This window comes from Nuphar pumila, chromosome 2 (genome assembly GCF_984573655.1).
Source record: "Nuphar pumila chromosome 2, dmNupPumi1.hap1.1, whole genome shotgun sequence".
NCBI classification, from domain to species: Eukaryota; Viridiplantae; Streptophyta; class Magnoliopsida; order Nymphaeales; family Nymphaeaceae; genus Nuphar; species Nuphar pumila.
Genome location: NC_143250.1, coordinates 136,974,237 through 136,998,070, shown reverse-complemented (window position 1 = coordinate 136,998,070; position 23,834 = coordinate 136,974,237). Strand labels below are relative to the sequence as shown.

General features: G+C 38.6%; 1 protein-coding gene across 1 annotated transcript; it reads right to left on the bottom strand.

Moving 5' to 3' along the window:
• Positions 1-10,717: 10,717 nt before the first annotated feature.
• LOC149847260 (subtilisin-like protease SBT3) lies at positions 10,718-12,874 on the bottom strand. The gene has a single exon (XM_089993803.1). The coding sequence runs from the start codon at positions 12,872-12,874 to the stop codon at positions 10,718-10,720; it is 2,157 nt and encodes a 718-aa protein (XP_089849929.1).
• Between the last annotated feature and the right edge of the window lie 10,960 nt (positions 12,875-23,834).

Below are 23,834 nucleotides of genomic sequence, written 5' to 3'. Positions count from 1 at the left end.
AGACGATTGGTGAAGGACAAAAGTCAGGGGGACTCTACAAAATTAATCTCAACAGTTATGCATCAATGGCAAAAAGAAAGGATCTCAGTAAATCATGGCACTGCAGATTAGGACATCCCTCAAACTATGCTCTTAGAACTTTATTTCCAGATACTCAATTTGATTGTAGCAGTTGTGATACTTGCAAATTTGCTAAATTAGCTCGTTGTTCTTTTTCTCAAACTGAGAGTGCATCAACTCAGATGTTTGAGTTAATTCATTCTGATGTGTGGAGACCTGCTCCTGTGGAGGCATATTCAGATTATAGATATTATGTTTCCTTTATAGATGATTACTCAAAATATTATTGGTTATATCTTCTTAAGTCTAAAGATGAAGTTCCTAAAGTCTTTACAGAATTTTATGCATTTATAGAAACTCAATATGATTAAAAAATAAAGGCTATTAGAACCGACAATGGATCAGAATTCAAAAATAAAATCTTCGAAGATTTTGAAAAAAGAACTGGTCTAGATCATCAATTCACTTGTGTCGGCACACCTCAACAAAATGGTGTGGCGGAACGAAAAAACAGACATCTTTTGGAGATGACCAGAGCTCTTTTGTTTCAGATGAATGTGCCTAAGAAATTTTGGAGTGATGCTGTTCTCACCGCATGTTATCTTATAAATAGACTTCCTAGCAAAGGTCTGAAAAATAAGTCTCCGTTGGAAATTTTAAAAGGTCGTAAAATTGAGTTATCTCACTTGCGGACATTTGGGTGCACCGTGTTTATTTCAGTTAGGAGTGATAAGCTCAGTCCACGTGCCATTAAATGTCTATTTCTTGGATATTCCAGTTCAAAGAAAGGATACAAGTGCTATGATGTTCAGAACAAACGTCTTTATATCTCTCGTGATATTATGTTTAATGAGAATGTTCCTTATTTTTCTAATACTACTGAGATACTCAATGATGACTTTCAGGGGGAGAATCAAACTGTCCTTCCCAGCGTGGACTGGACAAAAGACTTGGTTCTATCTAAGCAATGTCAAAATCATAATGCAGAAAGCATTGCTGAGGATTCTTCACATCAAAATGAAGAAGATAGAAGTTCATCCCATCATGATGCTATTCCTATAAGACGCTCTGAAAGAGTGACTAGACCTCCTAGCCATCTTAAGCACTTTGTTACATTCAGTTCTACTAATCATCCTATAGAAAAGCACATCGGATATGATCATCTATCAAAAGCATTTCTGACGTGCCTCAATGCCATCGACAAACACAGAGAACCTACAAATTATTACGAGGCCAAGGATCAAGCTACTTGGGTTCAAGCCATGGGAGAAGAACTTGATGCGCTACACAAAAACAAAACTTGGGAAATTTGCCAACTTCCAAAAGGAAAAAAGGCTGTGGGATGTCGCTGGATCTACAAAATAAAATACAAAAGTGATGGGACAATTGAACATTTCAAAGCACGCCTTGTTGCTAAGGGATTTACTCAGACCTATGGAATAGATTACGAAGAGACCTTCGCACCTGTCGCAAAAATGAACACTGTAAGAATCCTTCTCTCTCTAGCCAGCAATTTTAATTGGGAGTTATTTCAACTGGATGTAAAAAATGCATTTCTCCAAGGAGACCTTAAAGAAGAAGTCTACATGCATTTACCGCCTGGTCATCCCCAAGAAGGTAACCCTGACTTGGTTTGCAGGCTTAGAAAATCTCTCTATGGTTTAAAACAATCACCCAGAGCATGGTACTTGAAACTAAGTCAAGTGCTAGAAGAGAGAGGCTTTCAAAGATGCATTGCTGATAATTCACTGTTTGTATTACATTCCTGTGGCAAAACTACCATTGTATTAATCTATGTAGATGACATAATTATCACAGGAGATGATATTTTTGAAATATCAAAAGTCAAAAATCATCTACATAAAAGATTTGATATCAAAGATCTTGGTCAACTTTGATACTTCTTGGGAATAGAAGTTGCTCATTCAAAAAAGGGAATTTTCCTAAGCCAAAGAAAATATGCCCTTGACCTCCTTAAGGATTCAGGCAAACTTGGAGTCAAACCTGCTGACACTCCCATAGAAGCCTATACCAAATTTGATCTTAATGAATAAGTTATTCCACAAAGAGATATTGAACAATATCAGAGATTAGTTGGTCGACTCATATATCTCACTGTTACTAGACCAGACATCTTTTATGCAGTCATCTCTATAAGTCAATACATGCACTCTCCAAGACCTTGCCATGTAAAAGTTGCTGAACGCATCTTGAGGTATATAAAGAAAAGTCCAGGACAAGGACTGGTTTACACAAGAAATGGGCACAATATGGTTGAAGGATATTCAGATGCAGATTGGGCTGGAAGTGAAGACAGAAAATCAACTACAGGCTTCTGCATATTTGTTGGAGGCAATTTAGTCTCATGGAAAAGTAAGAAGCAAAACACTGTTTCAAGGTCTAGTGCTGAAGCAGAGTACAGGGCAATGGCTGCCACCACTTGTGAAATGATCTGGACGAAGTCTATTCTCAATGAGATAGGAATAGTTATAACTAGTCCTATGAAAATGAATTGTGACAACAAATCTGCCATTCATATAGCCTCAAATTTTGTTTTTCACGAGAGGACTAAACATATAGAAATCGACTGTCATTATATCAGAGAAAAAGTTTAAAAAGGAGAAATCATCTTGCCTTATACAAGAAGCATTGATCAGTTGGCTGATGCTCTTACCAAAGGAATGAGTCGATTACAATTACAAAATACACTCAACAAGTGGGGTTGCTTCAATATTCACACCCCACTTGAGGGGGAGTGTTGAGAAGATAATATCGAAGATTGCTGTGTTGAGAAGATAATATCGAAGATTATATCCTCTCATATCTTTCAGTTACTGTTTCTATCTCACAATCTATCTTACCTTTTAAGGTCGTTCGTTATCCCTTAGATCTTGGAATTGGTCCACTATTAATGGCAAGTGGTTACCTGCCTTGATATTTTGGCCTTATCGTATGTTTTCCCCTGGCTTTATATAAGCTGTTTATGATGAATGGAATAATAAGCTTGTGTGTTGGTTCTCTCGTGGATGTAGGCTATTAGCCGAACCACGTAAATCTGTTGTTACTTCTTTTCTTTCTGTCAACACCCAGTCTAGTGACAAGTTGTGCCTTAACCAAGCCCTATTGGGCTCCAGTGGAGCCTACCTTGCCTTATCCAGTGTCCACAAGTACATAATTGGGTTTCAAGTGTTCCACTGTTAGTCCGTTACCATGCGTTGGTCTCTTCATCTCATTAGGGGAAAGGCCATCTTAATTAACCTGATTGTTTCTTTTGTCCTAGTCTTATTGCTTTCAGTCAATATCTTCAGGGGTGTTTGAATCGCCGTCCCTAGGATTCACTGAGTGCGGACCCTACTGCATCTGTGTGTCCACGCAAACGCAGGATGCATGGACACTGATTTAGTGCATCCCGCAGAAGCTAAAACAGCATCTTCTGTTGTTCTGTGCCCCCATCCCATGGTACAATGACAGACTGACAATAAAAAAAAAATTAAAAAAAGTTTTTTTAATGGTGCATGGACAGCACATCCTGGAACGTTCACGGACAGTACAAGACAAGACGCGCTGTCTGCGATTCAAAAGCACCCTTAAGTAGTATTCTAACGTACTTAAAGAGTCTTACCTATTCAAAACGTATTCAACTTTGTGACACTGTATTTTGGAAAAATGTTTGTTACAAACACTTGTAATTGCAAACAATTCAGGATTTTCATGGTGCTGGTTGTTTTGATCCAATCAGACCTCATAGATGGCCTCAACATGTCTAAAATAGTGAGAATTGGCTTTTGAATCATGTGTTTTTTGACAAAAAAAAAGTGCTTTTATGACCCCAAAGCCATCGATTTTTTATCACCACAGTTTCTACTTTCTAGCCATGCTGCTAGGAGTGTCAACGGGTTGGATCTGGTTCAGACCCAAGTGGATCCAAACCCCAGTCTGAATTTGAAGTGCTGGTACTGGGTCCAGGTCCACCACAAGAAAAACCATACAGGGATCCTATAATGATTGTACATGAACCAGACCTAGTCCATTCCAGTAAAATAATATTTTTTTTTATCTTTTTTATGTTGACAAACTCCGCCTGTGTATAATTGTTTAGTTATACACTGCCGGTCCCAAGCCCGGATAAAGGAGGAGGGTTGCAGTAGGCCAGTGACAGACAGCATAAAAACTTAGTCACACCCTATGAATATGAACCAGTATGAGAATTTCGTTGGAGCGTTCTCTATTGAGCGACACACTGTACTCTATAGGCCCGGAGGCAGTGATAAATGGGCAAGGGTTGCTAGGTCGTTGCCCAGAAGCGACGCGTCACACCGGCGCCCGGGTGTGGTGTCAAATAGGCAAGGGTTTCCTCACTTTGTTGGACGGGTGAAGGTAAAGAAGATAGTTCAAGATCATAAAATTAGGTTAGTCACTTGGAACATAGGGTCTTTAACTAGTAAGTTGGTAGAGTTAGTAGATGTTATGTATAGGAGAAAGATGAATATTTTATGTCTACAAGAGACCAAATGGGTAGGTGAGAAAGCAAAAGTGATAGAACCTTGAGGATATAAGATTTGGTATACAGGAATAAATAGGAATAGGAATGGAGTAGGGATTGTTATTAGTCGTGAGTTTATAGATAATGTAGTTAAGGTTCGTAGGAAGGGTGATAGGATTTTATTTATTAAATTAGTATTAGGTACGGATATTATTAATATTATTAGTGTTTATGCACCTCAAGTAGACTTAGATGATTTCATTAAGAGTCAATTTTGGGAAGATTTAGATGAAGTAGTATAAGGGATATCTCATGGAGAAAAGCTTTTCATCGATGGTGACCTTAATGGACATGTAGGCATTAGTAGGGATGAATTTGAGAGTATCCATGGAGGCTATGTTATAGGAGAAAAAAATGAAAGTGGAGAAAGGATTTTAGATTTTGGTTTGTCCTATGAAATGATCTTAGCAAACACATGATTTTGGAAGAGAGAGTCTCACCTAGTAACATTTAAAAGTGGGGTTAATACGAGTCAGATAGATTTTTTCCTACTTAGAAAGAGAGATAGGGGTTGTTGCATCAATTGTAAGGTTATACTAGGAGAAAGTGTAGCTACACAATATAGAGTCTTAATTTTAGATCTTAAAATTAGAAAATACCGCAAAAGGGATAGACATAGGATATATCCTAGAATTAAGTAGTGGGTACTGAAAGGAGCTAAACAAGGAATGTTTGTAGAGCAGGTAATTAAGGAAGCTGATTGGTGTCTCGAAGATGATTCAAAATCAATGTGAAATAAGATAGCGGGTGGCATGAGAAAGGTGGCTAAGGAGGTATTGTGTGAGTCTAAAGGCGGTGCACCGCTAGGTAAGGATACATCGTGGTGGAACGAGGATGTCAAATTAGCTATTAAGGTTAATAGAGAGTGTTATTGAAATCTAAGTAAGAGTCGTGATAATGAAAATTTATAGAAGTATATGATAGCAAAGAAGGAAGCTAAAAAAATAGTTCAAAATGCGAGGGATAAGGTATATAAGGAGGTTTATGACAAGTTGGATACCAAAGAGGGCGAGAAGGATATTTATAAACTTGCAAAGATGAGAGATAGGAAATCGAGAGATCTGGGTATGGTTAGATGTATCAAAGATGAAATGCAAAGGGTTTTAGTCAAAGATGAGGAGATTAAGGAGAGATAAAAAATTTATTTTGATAAGCTATTTAATGTAAATCATGCTTAGGATCTTGGAGACTTCTTCATTTCTTTTCATGAGATGAATCGTGATTTCATGCGCAAGATTCAAAAGAAAGAAATTGTAAAGGTTTTGAAGAAAATAAAATCAAGAAGGGCAGTTGGCCCAGATGGTATACCTATCGAGGCTTGGAAATGCTTGGGTGATAAAGGTTTAGAATGATTGACAAATCTTTTTAACAAGATTTGGCGGACAAATAAGATGCCTAATGAGTAGAGGAAGAGTACTTTGATACCTCTATATAAGAATAAGGGTGATATACAAGATTGCATAAACTATCATGGTATAAAACTCATGAGTCATACTATAAAACTTTAAGAGAGGGTGATTGAGTATAGGTTAAGGAAGATTGTCATAATATCAGAGAATCAATTTGGTTTTATGCCTGGAAGATCAACTATGGAAGCTATACATCTTCTTAGACAACTTATTGAGTGATATAGAGAGAGGAACAAAGATTTGCATATGGTTTTTATTGATTTGGAGAAGGCATACGATAGAGTACCTAGGGATGTTCTCTGGTGGACAATGATGAAGAAAGGTGTTTCTCTCAAGTACATTAGTATAATTAAAGATATGTATGAAGGAGTAGTAACCAATGTCCGCACTTGTGGAGGGGTGACAACCAATTTTCCTATAATGGTTGGGTTACATCAAGGATCTGCATTAAGCCTTTTCCTATTTGCTATAGTGATGGATGAGCTTACGAGATCAAATCAAGAAAATATGTCGTGATGTATGTTGTTTGCTGATGATATTGTTTTGATTGATGAGTCTAGAGCTGAGGTTAATGCTAAGTTAGAATTATGGAGACAGACATTAGAAGCAATAGGTTTTAAGTTGAGTAAGAGTAAGACAGAATATATGGAATGTCGGTTTAGTAAGCAACGAAGTAGTGATGGGAGTGTAGTGAAGCTTGGTGAGCAAGAAATACCGGTGGCTGACTGTTTCAAATATTTGGGATCTATCATTCAAAAGTATGGAGAGATTGATGGAGATATAAATCACAAAATAAAGGTTGGGTGGATGAAATGGAAAAGTGCAACTGGAGTGTTGTGCGATCATAGAATGCCATTGCGGTTGAAGGAAAAGTTTTATAGAACGACAATTAGGCCTGCCAAGAGACATCATATTCAAAAAATGAGTGTAGTTGAGATGTGTATGCTTAGATGGAAGTGTGAAAAATACAATAAAAGATAAGATTCAAAACGGGGAGATACATAAGAAGGTAGGCGTTGCATCCATTGAAAATAAGATGAGAGAGAATCGTTTACGGTGGTTTGGACATATTCGGCGAAGGCCTAATGATGCTCCAGTTAGAAGGATGGAAAATGGGAAAATATATTAGTTAAAAGAGGTCGGGGTAGGCCTAAGAAGACTTTGATGGAGATGATAGGAACGGATATGAATGCTTTGAACCTCACCGAGAACATGGCATTGGATAGAAATGATTGAAGGAGAAGGATTCATGTGGAAGACCCAGAATGATTTTCTTTTTTGGTTCATATCGCCGACCCTAATTGTTTTGGGATGGAGTAGTTGTTGTTTTTTATGTTGACAAATAATATCATAGGTCCTAATCGAAACTCGAGTTGGACCTGGGTTTGGTACAAAATTTCACAAACTATACCTGGCTCCATATGCTAATCAGACCTTTTGGGTCCGATCCAATAGAAGCACCTCCTTTATCACCAAAGCATGACCCTACCAGGCAGAACCGAGTCAAACCTGACTCATTTGACACCCCTATGTTGCTGCTAGCTCCATGGGTTTGTTCAGGAAAGCCAGATCTTCAGGGGGTGTTTGATTCATGGACATGCCTGGAAAATACTGTCTTGTCCTGTCCTGTCTTGTCTGTGGAGAGCCCTGGACAAGAATAGTGGATGCCACTTTTTTTTTCAAAAAGTGTTCAGGGTGTTCTATCCTCCGCTGTTTCAAGGAGAAGGGTTTTTTAATAGTGTTCTGTGTGGCCCATGTTTGCGTGGGTGCATGCGCCCATGCACTGCATGGATGGCGAACACCATGGTCCGCACAATCAAACGCCCCCTCAGGGAACAGGAGGTGGTCCTTACCCCCATGGGCTTGTCCACGTGTATGGTTTTGCCCATATGAGTGTGTGATTCGTGTGGCACCAAACACTATTCTGTTATTGTCTCTTTGCATCACATACAAACAGAAATCCACTCAATCATGACAAGGCACCGAAAACAATGTGGTGTCCTTTTGATAACGATGTGTGTGCCAATTTGGTGTCACTTGCTGCAATCACGGGCAGATCTATTATGACTCCAACCAATTGCAACTCTACTAATTTTCAGTAAATGCCTAGTTTTCAACTGCATAGTTGTTTGCATTGTTTTCTGTTGTAGATCTCAAGCAGTTATTTGGTGACTCTGTGTAGTGCCCATAAGTCCCGCAATCTCAACTACAAAGTGAAAAAATATTGGAATTGCTTTTCCACAAATTTTCATGTGGAAGTTGGGAAGTGGGAAAGTGCACTTTCCCTCCATGTTTCTAGCTATACCAATCATTTCTTGGCTAAGTCAATGAAAAACCCCTCGTTACCGACTGTGCATTGGTAGGCCTCTGGTTGTAAAACTTTTTACTTCCCTCGTGTTTGAAACCATAGTCGCCTCATGTTAAGTGACAAACTAGGCTGCCTCTAACAAAAAAGGCAGAGCCTTCTGGGCTGCACCAATCATTTTTGCTTCAAATTTCAAATGAAATATTTAACTTTTCTGAAATATCCAAAACAAAAACATTCTTTCAGAAATTGTCTAAAAAGAATATTGCATAATGTTAAGTACTTTTGTTATGTTTGGCTAGGTCAAGGAAAACCCCTTTTCCCCACCAACCCCCACACCATTACTGCCAGCAAATTGGTATGCCTCATGTTGGTAAAATCCTTGAGGTCCCTCCTGCCCATGGAGGAGTTCACCCGTATTTACATATACATGTTTAATATATATATACCATTAAACTCGTTATAGGTTTAACATTAGAGGAATTCAACCTTATGAAAATAACTAAAATACGCTAAAAAAAATAATATTTTTGAAAATAAAAGATTAATTATTTGAAAGCTTCCTCAAATTGTTTTTTGATCTTCCCAAGTTCAAAAGACTTATAATGCTAAAAAAAATATTTTAAAAAATATCATTATTTTAAAGGTATTTTAATCATTTTTTAATACATCCAATGTTAAACCTAATTGGTTAAACGGTAGATTAACCCTATATATATATATATATATATATAGATGCTTTTGTCTTTTATTTGGTAAAATAAATTATCTTATGATTTTTTTCGATAAAGAAATCAACGAGGGATCTTAATTACTTTTTTTGACAAAGCCACTTGTCAACTGATTAATGATTTTAGGATAAAGCTAGCATTTGAAACATAAATGAAAAAAGGGGCTGCAATAACCTACAAGTTTGTCAGCTTCTAGTAATTAGCTGATAAGTTGGGATGCATATTTATGATTTACTCTATTGCAAATCCACATGCTGCATGTATTCAAATGTCACATCAGTGATGTTTGGTGATGTGACATCATCTCTGTCCATATATTCAGTGATGATATAAATGAACCTTTAGAATGGGACCCTTTTAAGGCTACAATGGACAGTGATAACAATGGTGACGAATTTTGACAGCGCCACATAGCCAAGAATTGGTGAATTGACATATCGACCGATCCAAGCCGTCCATGTGTCACCATCCAGTTCGGTGACCTGCAATGGACTCTACCTATAGAACCACCTAACTACTTTCACATATCATTCTCTATGGTCAAGTTAGGAGGGTTGGTCTCAACCCTGCACAACCTTTTATCTTCATAATATGCCTATCTCCATATCAAGAACTTTTCATTAGAAATAAACAAGTAAATGGTGATGGACTTGGGCCCAGAGGGGCTCCACCTTGGCTAAGGGCAACCGTGGTTCGTTACCAATATAGGATGACAATAATTCATTCTGTTGAGCTAGGGTTGGACGGACAAAGGGCGTCTGTCTTCGGGGGCCAAAGAAGCAAGCAGGGATCCAGAGCAACTAATTGCCATGGCTATGTGACACAGCCAATCACATGACAGCATTTCATGTGGGAACTGCACTCTGCAACTGCGGGCCCCATGCAATGCTGTTATGTGATTGGCTAGTGTCACGTAACCATGGCACTTAGTGGCTCCTTTGATCTCAACTCCAAAGGACTGTTACTCTTGAGGTTTTATCCTTAGCAGAATCGCTTAAGTTTCTCAATGAGTTTGATTTGAAGCAGGGTAATAATCGATAAGAAAGATGACGTTTTCACAGTTGGTGGAAGTCTAGTTATGTTAACTCGTATACTCTCTCTCTCTCTCTCTTTTTGTTTTGGGCAAACTAGGAAGGCAGCATTGCTCAGGATGGTGCAATGGACAAAGTCCAATTGTCCAAACCATGAAATCAAAACTTGCATGTATTATGTCTGCGTGAATCCAGGATGCTTGAATTATATCATTTGGTCCATGTATCAAAACTGCTAATGCTCGGGATTATGTACGATTATATACCTTTTTGGAAAGAAATGTAGGATTATATAAGAAAGATCCATTTTTGCCAAATGCCCAAGATACCGGATGATTCGTCTTATTTATACATGACATAATCGGAAGACACAATCTAGTACGCGACACGTTATGAGTAGTGCGAATAGTACGGTGAAACAGTACCTTATTTATCTGAAGATTCATTCAATAGTATTATTTAAACATTTTCTTAGTTACAGGAGAGAGAGAGAGAGAGAGAGAGAGAGAGAGAGAGAGTTGCTTCTGCATTTCTCTGTTCTTCTCCAGTGAACTGTACATATTCTTTTAACTTGCTTATTGCATCTGCAAGTTAACCCAGGCCTTAATCCCCCAATGACATCCACAATGCAAACAATTTTATGATAATGGTGTAACATGTAATTTTGTAGCCACTATAGGGCTCCTAACTACATGGCTTCCTTGGCTTTGCACCCAACTCAGTGAACCACTGACAGCATCATGTTCGATAGGACTCGTCATTTTCAATGTAAGGGTAAAAGATCCCTTGTCATTCTTCTCCCTGAACACAAGTGTCTCTGGGGTCACAGTCACTGTAAACCCCTCCATTGGTGTTACCTCTGCTCTGTAAGTAGCACCACCATCACCAACATTGGTCACTACTCTCTTGAATGTTTTCACATTGGAAGGCTGATTGCCAACAAAGAAAGCAATGAAAGATGGATAATTCAAGTCCATGTTCACATCCAAGCAATCCGACGACGATCGAGTTATGGTCTGAATCTGCTCTTTTGTGTAATTCAGGCCACAGATCAGTTTCACGTAGTCATCGCGGCCGGCATCGTAAACCAAACCCGGATCCATGGCCTTGTTGGGATTTATATGGCCTGCTCCCATGGCTAGAGGAGATGCTGGTTTGCTTATATCTTGAATTGGACTGTTTGTGTTGTCTAAAATGCTAGCAGTGGTCATCATGGCCGAACGAATTGCAGCAGGGCTCCAATCAGGGTGTACTGTCTTCAAAAGAGCAGCCACACCTGTGGCATGTGGGCAGGCCATTGATGTTCCAGAAATCAGATTGAAATCTGTGAACAGACTTCGGTGGCCGATTGTCGCTACAGATGAAGACCGTGTCCATGATGCCAGCACAAGTGTTCCCGGAGCAATCAAGTCCGGTTTCAACACCATTGGAGTACTTTGTGATGGCCCCCTGGAAGCATAGTCTGCAACAAAGGGTGCTGGCTTTGAGCCGGTAAACGTGTTAGCGAATTTGATACTAACCTTCGGATTCCTACTGCTTCCTAGGTAGTGGAAGATGGCCTTTGAATCTGCTGGAGACAGTATTGCACCGGGAAAATTGAATTGAGGTTCTGTTAGTTCGTCAGAGTTATTTGATATGAAAAGCCCACCGGCGACCTTCGAAGACGACACCACTGAAATTTGGGCTTCGATATCGTCACTGTATGCACACAAGATGATCATGTGGACAACACCCTTAAGTAGTTGAGTAGAATTGCAGAATTTGGTAGCCTCACTGTAAAACAGAGGCACCCTTGTTAGTGTTTTTTCTTGTGGATACAGCGACGCACCGACAAGTGTGACCTCGTTTCCAAGAGTGATAACAGCACCGAATTTCCGATCGATGGTGCCGGCTCCAACAGTTAGTAACCAAGGAGTCCCATTGTGCAGTGTGGTGAGTGATGGGCCTTCATTCCCAGCAGAGGAAGAAACAAATATACCCCTCTCCATTGCTGAGAAGCCGGCTATGGCTACTGGGTCCTTGTACAGAGGGACTCCATCAATGCCCAAGGATATGGAAATGACATCAACACCATCAGAGATTGCTTGGTCAAATGCAGCAAGGATATCAGCAGAGGTGCTGCCTTCTTCCCACAATGCCTTGTACATGGCGAGCCGAGCTTGGGGGGCGACACCTCTTGCGGTGCCTGCAGCATACCCAAAGTAAGAGGCACCACCCACATAGTTGCCAGCAGCAGTTGATGAGGTATGTGTGCCATGACCCTCAACATCTCTTGCTGAGTTCATAGAAATGGTGAGGTTCGGGTCTTTGGCTAGAAGGCCCTTGTTGAAGTATCGAGCTCCAATCAGCTTCTTATTGCACATTGAAGAGTTGAAGGACATGCCAGTTTGACATGTACCCTTCCATCTCTTTGGAATTTCAGTCATACCAGCATCCGAATAGCTCTTGCTCTCTGGCCAAACACCAGTGTCTATCACTCCAATTATCACATCCTGGCCGAATTTTGATGCCGGCCATATGCCGGTGAGCGGGTTCAGATTCAGGAACTCGAACGTGTGAGTTGTGTCCCTGCTGACCTCCATGTCCGGGTATGCAGCGATGAAACCCGGCAATTTCTTGAGTAATTCAAGCTGAAAGGGTGAGAGAACCGCACTAAACCCATTGATGACATTGCTGTAGGCATAAACAAGTTCCAAGGGCATAGTGTCCATGGTAGCATCAGCCGCAGCTGCAAGGCTATCTGATACCAGGATAGAATTGTACCAATTCTCATGGCTAGTGAATGCTTTGGGCATTTTTGACACATCCATGTGTATGATATATGTACCTCTCTCTTGAAAAGATAGTGCCCAAGTACTGTGGTATACAAAAAGCATGAGACATGCCTTGAGCAAAACAGCAGCAGTAGCCATTGGCATTGGATGCTCAACATTGCCAAACTATACTCTTATATATACGCATGTAATACATGAAGAGAGAGAGAGAGAGAGAGCAATAAGTGGTGTATCATAGATGTGATTTGAATTTGTCGATTCCTTTGGTCACGTAGGAGATGATGCAGGAAAGTGGCCAATCGTTCAGAATAGCTCGGACCACAATAAGGCAGACTATTTTATGGTCCCTTTTGTAGAGGTCGGACAAAGTGATATGCCAAAACATAAATTTTTTGTATTTTTAAATCGTGACCGTCCGTGGCCTTCATCTTTGAGTAATTATGATATAAGTTCTTTTTGTGGGCCCCACTGTTTCCATACGGATGACAAGGGTCAAGAACATGATAATGGTGATCTCAAAACAAAAAAAATTGCGTTTGACATATCACCTGATCCGACCTTCATTGTATGGATGTGAATAGATCAGATTCAGGTCATCTGACTGAATCCAAATCTATCATAACCGATAACCATACTCAGACCTGATTAGGACTCTATCGAGTTTTGCATCTGAATCTATCTTTCTGAATTCAAAGGTGGGCCACGTAAGGCAGGGTGGTGGTGGGGCTCCACTAGGTTTTTCCTTCCTTCGGCAAGGGTTCCTTGTCATAATAAAAAGCTATCATTCTAAATCTAACTAAAATCTGAATCTGAATACCATGTAAATGTCAGATTTTAAGATAGTCAAATCTGGATTTGGTTTTAGGTAATCCCCATCCGACTCTAAATCCAAAACCCAATCCCATTTTGCTAGACCCGATTAGGCCAGACTTAATCGGTAATAGCTAGATCTTAATTGGATCTGACCCGTTTAAGTCCCTAACAATTTGTAAACGTGATGAACAAATTTTGTAAGAAAGAACCATCCCTCTTGGCTTAGTGTACCCGGGCACATGTGCTGTCCGCTTTTTCAAATTGAACATTTTCATTGGTTACAATTCTTACTTTCTATTCCTTGTTTCATTCGGAAAGAAGGGGGAGGAACCAAAAGAACCAAACTTTCTTTGTTGTCATTAATGACCCACATGATTGATATGGATTCTTCCTTTTTACCCAAATGAAAATGAAATGTAGAAAAGTATCCCCTCAATGATTTTGTTAAAAACTGATCATATTTCAAGTATATGGGAGCAACTAATGGCTTGATTCATTTTGTACAGTTGGTTGGTTTGTTGGTGAATATTTTCATTTGCATTCTATTATTTTGCTGCTGCTGGTCCCCAAGGAAGATTCCTGTCAGTTTCCTTTTAAAAAGCATGCGAGACATTCAATATGACGTTGACAAATTTCTAATACAGAAGGTTCACATAATTGAAGTTCTTTTTTTTTTGATAGGCAAGCTCAGGGTTAGGCAGACCCCTACCAGTTATACAACGATACCATTGGGATTCGAACTTGCAACATCCCCCACACAAGGTGACCTGCACTAGCTGCTCTTACCAGACAAGCGGAGCCTCCTTTGGTACATAATTGAAGTTCGTATGGAAAAGGCCTCACATAATTATCAAGTATCTGTATGGACACTCTTCCACAAAGTGAAGCAGGAGGTTCCCTGGGGGTTGATGGGGGCATCCCGGAGATTTATGCTGTCAGAACGGCGACCCTAGGTAGGACAGGCTGAGACTAGCGTGACCAGGTCTTCGATCTATGGTGAAGTTTCTTTATATAACAAACGGAAAAAAAGAAAAAGAAAATAGAACAATTGTCCTTGATACTGTGATAGTGATCTTATTGATTTCAAATTAGAGCAAGTCGCTGCTACATCATTACAGTTTGGTGCCTGATTATGACTTGGTTGTAATCTCAAATCGAGTCCATAGAGTGCAGATGAGAAGAACAATAGATTGCGTGAAACAGACTTGTAAGATAGTTAAGTCAGAAATTTACTACTGCATCATTAAGCATGTTAATTTTTATTAGTAGTAAGGGCTGGTATAGAGGTATGGTTGAATCAGATCATTTTAGACCACACTTTGTATCTTGTCTAATTAAGGTTAATGAAAACATAGTTACAAATATGCGGAATATTTTGAAAATATCTTGGAATTTTTATTGTGATATTGTCAAAGGATGGTATTATACTGAAGAAGGTGACATTTTTTAGATATCATATATTTCAAAAATATCATGATATTAACACAATAAAAGACACTTTTGGTGGAGTTTTATATATTATTCACATGTTCTATATTACATGTTTATATTTTTACCAATATTTTCTTTATAGTTCTCAAGAATATCTAGATTTTTAAAAAATATATATCACAAAATTTTTCCTTGCCGATAGTTTCTTCAGAACAAGATTTGCGACTGTGTTCAGAAATTTCCTTTCTCATGGTCTTATCATCTCCAGAGATTTCAGAAGCCCAGCAGTATGCTACCACCTGTAAGGTTACCATCTTTTTCTCTCCAAGCCTCAACTTTTCCATTAACTCCAAAATAACCACTAAGTTTTTCTAAATTGGCTTCATCCATTGTGGCAATATTTAAGTCAATGTAGGTTAGTTGTATCCTTTTTGCGTGTTTTATAATTTCTGAATTGTATCCTTTATATATGTATATTTTAATCTTTATGAATGAACTTTCATTTTTAAGACATTATTGTATCCAAAAAATTTAATAAGAAAATTTTCAAGTTATGCCAGTGATCTTTTTGTAGACTAAATAAAATAAAAACGATGGAGAAGTTACTGTTAAAATTGTGTCTCAAAAATTATGCATTTACCTAGCTTATATCATATTTGACTTGACTATGGTTATGCTTAATTTGGCTTTGACTTTCTAAATGATAGAAGTATTGATTAACAATTGTGAGACTCTTAAATGAGATAGCTTTCACCTGGCTATTGGCACTTAATTGAGATAACCGTTAGCCACTAGTCATTAGGATATGACTGTTATATATTTAATTATGATTGTTTAAGTTTTTATTCATAATCGTTAAACATTTATTCACCTAAGCTAATATATATATATATATATATATATATATATATATATATATATATACCTCAAATCCTTTGTGATTTGGTTTAATTTTTAATTATCTTATATCTCATCCCTCACATTTCTTATGTAAAGCTACTCAAGGGTGATCATGTCGTGATAAGTGGCCTTCATAGTACCAAGTTAAAGTCATGTTTAACGCAGGAAGGTGTGACTGCATTGTACCTGAAAGCAAAAATGCAAACAACCCTATTGCACCAAAGAGGGGCAAGTTGCTTTAAAGAGAACATTCATGTGCGTGCCTCCAAGCAAAATTCCTTATAAGATTGACTATATATTTTAGTGATTTTTTCAACAGTTTCATCGGTACCCAACTTCCAATTTGGAGGTCAACTAAGTCTCACTGTGTTTTCCAACTTTGGTTTAAAGTGTTAAAAAAAAAAGATCGAGATATTATGGAATGAATTAAAGCACCTTCTCAACATGTTGCCAAAAATTGTGGGGGCATTTGTCACAAAATTGGCTGCATGGTAGCACTGTTTTACTTCTAAATTAATACATGAAAACATTGGCTTTCTTGATTTTAACACCCATTGACAAAGGTTCTTTTTGCAGTACATTCACTGTGTTTGCCAAACAGAGGTGCTTTGTAGGGATGGCAGTGGGGCCGGGGCCGGGGACAAGGTCTCCAACCTCGCCCCGCCTCAAGATTAGAACCTCCATCCCCCGCGGGGATGGATTTTAACCTCCACCCCCGTTTCATGTCCTCCATCCCTGGTTCAAACGGGGATGAGGCGGGGATCGGGGCGGGGCGGGGAAAAGGGTACGTCCATCCCCGCCTCCATCCCCAAACGGGGATGGATTTTAACCTTCGCCCCCGCCTCCATCCCCATTTCATACCCTTCATCCCCGGTCCAAACGGGGCGAGGCGGGGCAGGGCCCTGCTTTCCCCCGGTCCACTGCCATCCCTAGTGCTTTGAGAGAGAGAGAGATGCAGAATTCAACCAAATATGGGATTTTGGGCAATCAGATTTGGAGTCAAATTTGGATTCTAGTGGAATATATCCATATTAAGACATCCTTCCATTCAGATGTAAAGTTTCAAATCAAATCTAAATATAATTGTTAATCTGATTCGATTATACTGACCTCCAGTGCATAGGCATCCAGCACATCCCTTCCAAGTCAAGAACAACGACCCCTTCTTAATAGCCCTGACGTGGCTTACTCTTTTTTTTTTTTATCCTTGACTGATGTTTCTGGCAGCCGCAGACCAAGCTCTTAGATGTATCCATTAAAGCAACACTGGTGAGATGCAATTCCATTATGTAAGGAACGAAGGGCCTTTCTCTAAATGCTCCCAAACAGCTCTAGGGCTTCGCTTCCTCTTACATAATCCGACTAATAGGAGTTGAATTTGGTCGGGAACAAATTCAAATCCAATCTAAATGGCATCCGTCAATGGCTTGAGTTTGGACGTACCAAACCCTATAGGGCTAGGGTTTGGTAATAAATGAGGAGGTCTGACTAGAATCTGAGGTCCGATTAGTATACGAAGTCAGGTATGGTTTGTGAAATTTCATGCCATACTTGGGCCTGACCCGAGTTCCAACTAAGATCCACAAATTTTCAGTGTAGAAACATAAAAAAACATTATTTTACCAGGTATGATTTGGGTCCGGTTCTTGTACTCCTTATAGGACCCGGGTATGTTTTCTTTATGGTAGGTCCGATTGTACCCAAATCTAGACTCTGTACCATCCTGTCTACTCAAATTTGTCATGTTGACACCCCTATTTCCATTCTTAATGGGACAAACAACCTTCGTAAAGATTGACCTAAATATGCAAGTCGTAGACACCAACGTGCCTATTTTTTTTATAAAAAATGATCGTACTGTATGATAAAAATGGCGTATTTCTATAAAACCTCACTATTTATCAAAAATTTGCTCGATGGCCAAAGTGCAAATATTGGGCATCAAAATGATTATTTTAACCTTCGCGTGTGTGGACCTCCTGAGGATATGCAAATTTCCTCTGTGACAAACTTTTTTGTTGATTTTTGATCGAGAAATTGAAGAATTTTGAAGAAATACATAAAAAACAAAAAAACTAAACAAAAATACTTTTTCAACGTATCTGAATCGCTAAAAAATGACGGACGAGTGGTGAGATACATCTTCGACAATGTTTCAAAAAAAGAAAATGAACAGGTGCAATTACACCAAACTCGGTTATTCTATGTTATTTTTTAGTCACCTGTACCACAAATCCAGGAAAACAATGAAAAAATCAGACACATTGATGCATTAGCTTTCTAACGCCACCAAGATCACCTTAATTTGATGAGCAGTTTGAGAGAAACGTTCTTTAAAAGATAAAATTTTTTACTGTATCACAACCTCTGACTAAAAGGTAGATTCATATAAATTTTTTGTAGACATTACAAAGTTTGCATAAAATATAAGCAAAAAATAATCAATATTAGTTAATTAGGATGAGGAGGTCCACATATATTTTATGCGTGAACGAGGAGGTGCGCATATATTTTATACGTGGATGAGGAGGTTCGCATATATTTTATGATGTAGACTATATGAAGTTCACATAAAATATATGCAAACTTCCTCATATTCGCATAAAATATGTGATCTTCCTCATCCTCGTATAAAATATATGTGAACTTCCTCATATTTGCATAAAATATATGTGAACTTTTTTATCCTTGCAAATATTGCTTATTTCTTTTTATATTTTATGTGTACTTTGTGAAGTTTGCAAAAAACATTATGAATCTATCTTTTAGTCAGAAGGTGTGATATAGTCAAAAAGTCTATCTTTTAAAGGAAGTTTCTCTCAAATCTCTCATCAGATTAAGGCGATCTTTGTGGCATTGGAAAGGTAACGCATCAATCTATCTATCTTTTTTATTATTTTTTTGGATTTTTGTTATAGCTGGCCAAAAAATAACATAAAATAACTAGGCTTGGCATAACCATGCTTATTCATCTTCTTTTTTTGGAATGTTATCGAGAATTTATCTTAATACTTGTTTGGCTTTTTTAGCGATTTAGATGTCGTTAAAAATATATTTCTGTCTAGTTTCTTTGTTTTCTTTTATGTTTTTTGAAATTCTTCATATTTTGGGTTGAAACGTCTAATGAAAGATAGACTGCTAGATTGTTTCAGTATATAGAGGATACTTCTATTATAGTTTTGGAACTCAGAAATGAGAACCTTAAAAAGATTTTTTATTCTAACTCAAAACAGAAAAATTACATACTGTGTCTCAACTTTTCAACAACTATAAAAACTCTCAATGTCGTATTAAAGAAATACAAATTTAGGAGTAGAGACTATTATAAAGAAAACGGCCACGTATATTTAAGGAGTCTACGTGTGAGAAAGGTAAAACAGACTTTTGAAAACCAGATATTTATAATTTTGAACATGAAAAAATTAATAAAAATTATAGGTCTTTTTTAGAAAATACGTCATTTTTGTCATACAAGATGATCACTTTCCCTTTTTTTGTAATCCCAAGTGTAACGCCCTAAAATCTTAACCCAAATTTTGAGGATTTTTTTTTTAAACAGTGGAAACAAGTAATACTATAAGGTTAAGTATTCTGAAACATTACAGTGGAGAGCAAGACCAAAACATTTATTTCATTTCATTATCAATGAATAATAACATTAGAGTTTCTCAAACGAACCCTAGAACAGTAAATCCAAAATCTCGATCCAATGCCGCATCCCGCAGCCGCTCATAAGCTCTACTCTTCACCTGAAAAATTATATATTTATAGGAATTAGATTACAACTATCTAAGTAGAAATTACTGTAACTTTTAATGCAGGTATATCATGAATCTAGTATGTGATGTGGGTGTCAAGTATGATTTTCAGCATATACAAGAATAAGTAAAGATTTACGCTACGACAGTCAACAATTTATCAGAAGCTAATTGACAGGTAACATCAATAGCAACATTTAATTATCTCTTAACCACAGATATGAATTCATGCAACAATTCAGAGAAATGCAATTATGATAATTACATAATTCAGATAAGCATTCATGCAACATTGAACAATTATTAAGCATGCAGAACATACATTAATAACAAAAATCATAATGTAAGTAAGCAATATATTTAACATGCATTAGAACTTAAACAACATGCATTCACCACCATGTAGCAATTAAAGGAATAGATAAAAGATGTGTGTCCTAATGCATAGCAAAAATATGCATGACTTATGTGCAATGCATGAACACTTTATTATCTTTCCTTAAGGTTTTCCTTTTTCATATGCATGCTCTATTAAATGCATACAATTTAAGTTTCTCTTTTTAATTATCATTGTCCGCGGATACACCAAACGGGTAAACTCTCTGAGGTCAAGTTAGGTTCTCAGGGTAGCTTAACACATAATTTGTATTTTATTACTGGGTTTCAAACTTAGCCCTCGACCGATATCAGGAAACAGTACCATTCATCAGAACATTAGACCTCCACATCTAATGTCGGAGACACCCCACGCCTATAAGTGTCACTTTCTTGGTACCAAAATAATAATTGTGTCAAACACGCCACCCCCAGGTAAAGTGACATACTCTCCCTAAAATCGTGGCTAGGAAAAGGAACTTCAATATCGGGTTCAAGAGACAAAATAAAGCACACTGAGTTTTTGTATCCTCACAGTCTCCCCAAGACCGGATATCTAAGATTCTCATACTCCAGATGAGATATCCCAGAACGTATATTACACTGTTCTTATTCATTATCTTTTTATTAAGAGTCAATTATTGAGTTTTGCAATTCAACATGCAAAAACAAGGCAAAAGTTTACATCTACCTCTGCGAGAACCATCACGGGACTCCCATCGTGGAACCACATAGAATAATGCAATATAGAGCAATAAAATTATATTTGCAAATCAACATGCAAAATTAATAACATAGGCTTGCAAATCAACATGCAACCATAGGCTCGCAAATCAGCATACACAACTCTTCACGGTCTACCACCTGTGACAATAATAGAACAACACAATTAAAACCATGGTATTTCTATTTACAAGGAAATAACATAACATGTATTTTAACTAGATGGGTTTAATGAAATGTACAGGTTACCTGGTCCAATCTAGCATCTCAATAATAGACTGGTTTAGACATCCAAACCCAACAAGCATATCAAAGTATTTGATAAGAGTGAGCATTAGCATGCCAAATAGGTTTTCAGTTTGCAGGCATACTAATCATAACTTCTAAGTTATTAAAATTTCATCTCTCCACCGACAACAAAACACAGAAATACAGCCTACTCGAAACAACAGAATATGCAAGACCATAAAACTAAAAATCAAGAGATCCATATTATGCATACAAGGCCAGCTAACTCGGATCATTACAGTATATGAATAGCTATGCAGGATGATAAAAATAACACACCCCTTTTTAGTATAAATAACACAGAACTACTAATCCCCATTTCAGATCTACACGAATTGGTCTATTAAAAAATAAATGAATGGAGCCAAACACCATAAAAGATCTAGACCACTCTTGATTTCAGCAAGCACGTGTCTGATCACATATCACGCAAGGTCCAGCACAGACAAAGGATTTAAAAGAATAGGGATTTCAAAAAAAAAAATCAGTATATGTGAAATCCCTTTTGCATCAATCGAAAACCCTTTTTTTTGCATAAACCGAAATCCCTCGTTATCATTCGAACCCCCCCCCCCCCTTAGCGTAAATCGAAATCAAAAGGTACGAAAAACCCTAATTACAAAAATTGAAAAGAACCACTCAACCATTATAAATCCCCTTATAATATGTATATCTGAAACCAGTTCTTTCTCCTTTGCAGCAGAAAACGAAATCAAAAGCACGAAAAAACCTAATTACAGAAAATGAAAAGAATCACACAACCATTATAAACCCCTTTATATATATATATATATCTGAAACCCCCAAATCCTCATGGGGGTTTTCGGATTAGGGTTGACAGGAACCTTAAGCTCGGATGTCGTAGCTACCAGAACCCCCAACTCACAAACTTGGGTTTTCCGTCAGACAAGAATCCAGAGAGACACTCGGTGCCTGTGCAAAACAAAGTCCCCCCCCCCGACCAACCCCACCACACCCAGATACAATCAATACCCAACAAGAAAATTCACAGAGATCCTACCTTTTTCCGACGATTAGAGGTTGCTGCAGCGAGAGGGTGTCAGTTCCTTGCTTGCTCTGAGGAGGTCACTAGCTCTGGTGAGGGTGACTGGCGATAGCAATAGCTAGGTTGGGAAGCACTCAGACGTCGATGATTCTGTGGGTGTGCATGAGACCGAAAGAGGGAGAGATGAGATATGAGAGGCGATCAGTAGAGGAAAAAAGAGAGGTACAGTGGGAGGAAGAGAGACAGAGAGAGTTGCAGAGGGCGTCGGTTGCCCCTGCTGGCGTGCGCAAAAATGAGAGGAAGAGAGAGTGGGAGGCAGAGAGTGGAAGAGAAGGGGTTTGGGACCCCTATTTGAGGATGGTGGTCCCCAAAAAGGCAGGAGCACACCGTCCTCCTGGCGGCTGCACTCCACTTCCCCTCCTCCCATGCAATATTAGTTAGGGTTCACACTGAACCCTAACTTTTCTTTTTCTGTTTTATCGGGCAACCCATATTGGGTTGCCTTTTTTACCTTTTTTTTCATTTTGCAAGGTGTGGGCCGGGTCTGGGTCCGAGACCCGGGTCCGACCATAGTTTCGGACCCGCACCACTCACGTGATATGGATTCACGGGTTGGATCCGAATAAATCCAATCGTGAGTCCTTTGATATATCTACGTGTGTGTGTATATATATATATATATTTTTGTCTTAAGCATACATTTATATAAGGTATTATACCTATTTTATAGAAGTCATATCGGGATCCTGGATTCGAAACGTGGATCCCAGTCCCAAATCAACCAATTTAAGCATAAAAAATCCAAATAAATAAAAGAAAAGTGTCGTTATTACATCAAGTGTCCTGGTGGGCTCCACCGTTTTCCTTTGGGGCCTTTCATTTTCAAACCACGCGCCCTTTCCCACGAAAGGGCCAATCATGCGGGGGTCGTTTAACCAAATGTGCTCTAAGATGAAATTGAAGGCGTACTTCTTCTTTACCATGCTAATATGTCAAATCAATAGTGAGAGAGGGTTGGGTCCCACATGGCAACATGCGATAAGAGACGTAACCAGGGATCACTCCGTGGCCGTCTTGAGAACATATCCCATCAATGGCAACAAGACACGCTGCTCGTAAGCTCAGCTCATATCAAGCCCGGGCTTGACTGAGCTTGTGAGCTTGCATGATCAGGGGTTCACCCTTAAAGAACCGAGCATGGGAACCCCAATATCAGACTCGTTCAGCTAGTTTACCAGCCCTACGTGAAGGTAGGCCAAGCCGGATCAGTCTTAGGCCGGTACAGGTTTGATTTCGCATAGGTAGGAAGGGCCTTAATTACTAGGCTCGCTGACATTGATGGCCAATAGGGTGGGTTCATTGGCCATCACTGTCCTAGATATGGTCACCTCTAAGAAAAGCCCCATACTACCGAGCTTAGACCAATATGCTCCCTAAGCCTTATTTCCTAGGCTCGGTAGGAGATGATCAAAACAATATTCCCAGTAACAATAAATGACAAGGATGTAGGCAATTAGCCAACTCTCACACAAAAGGGGTAGGTATGAACGTGAGATATCAAGATGGGAAAAACTAGAACAAGCTAAGTTTTAATTGCAAACAAGGATGGGCCACCCACCCTCCTGCACTTGATTGAAACAACCATTTGAATATCTCAGAGTACACATGTTGTAACCTTGGCCAAATT

Excerpts from the sequence above, each read along its gene's own strand:
- LOC149847260 (XM_089993803.1), bottom strand. The coding sequence starts at position 12,874 with ATGCCCAAAGCATTCACTAGCCATGAGAATTGGTACAATTCTATCCTG.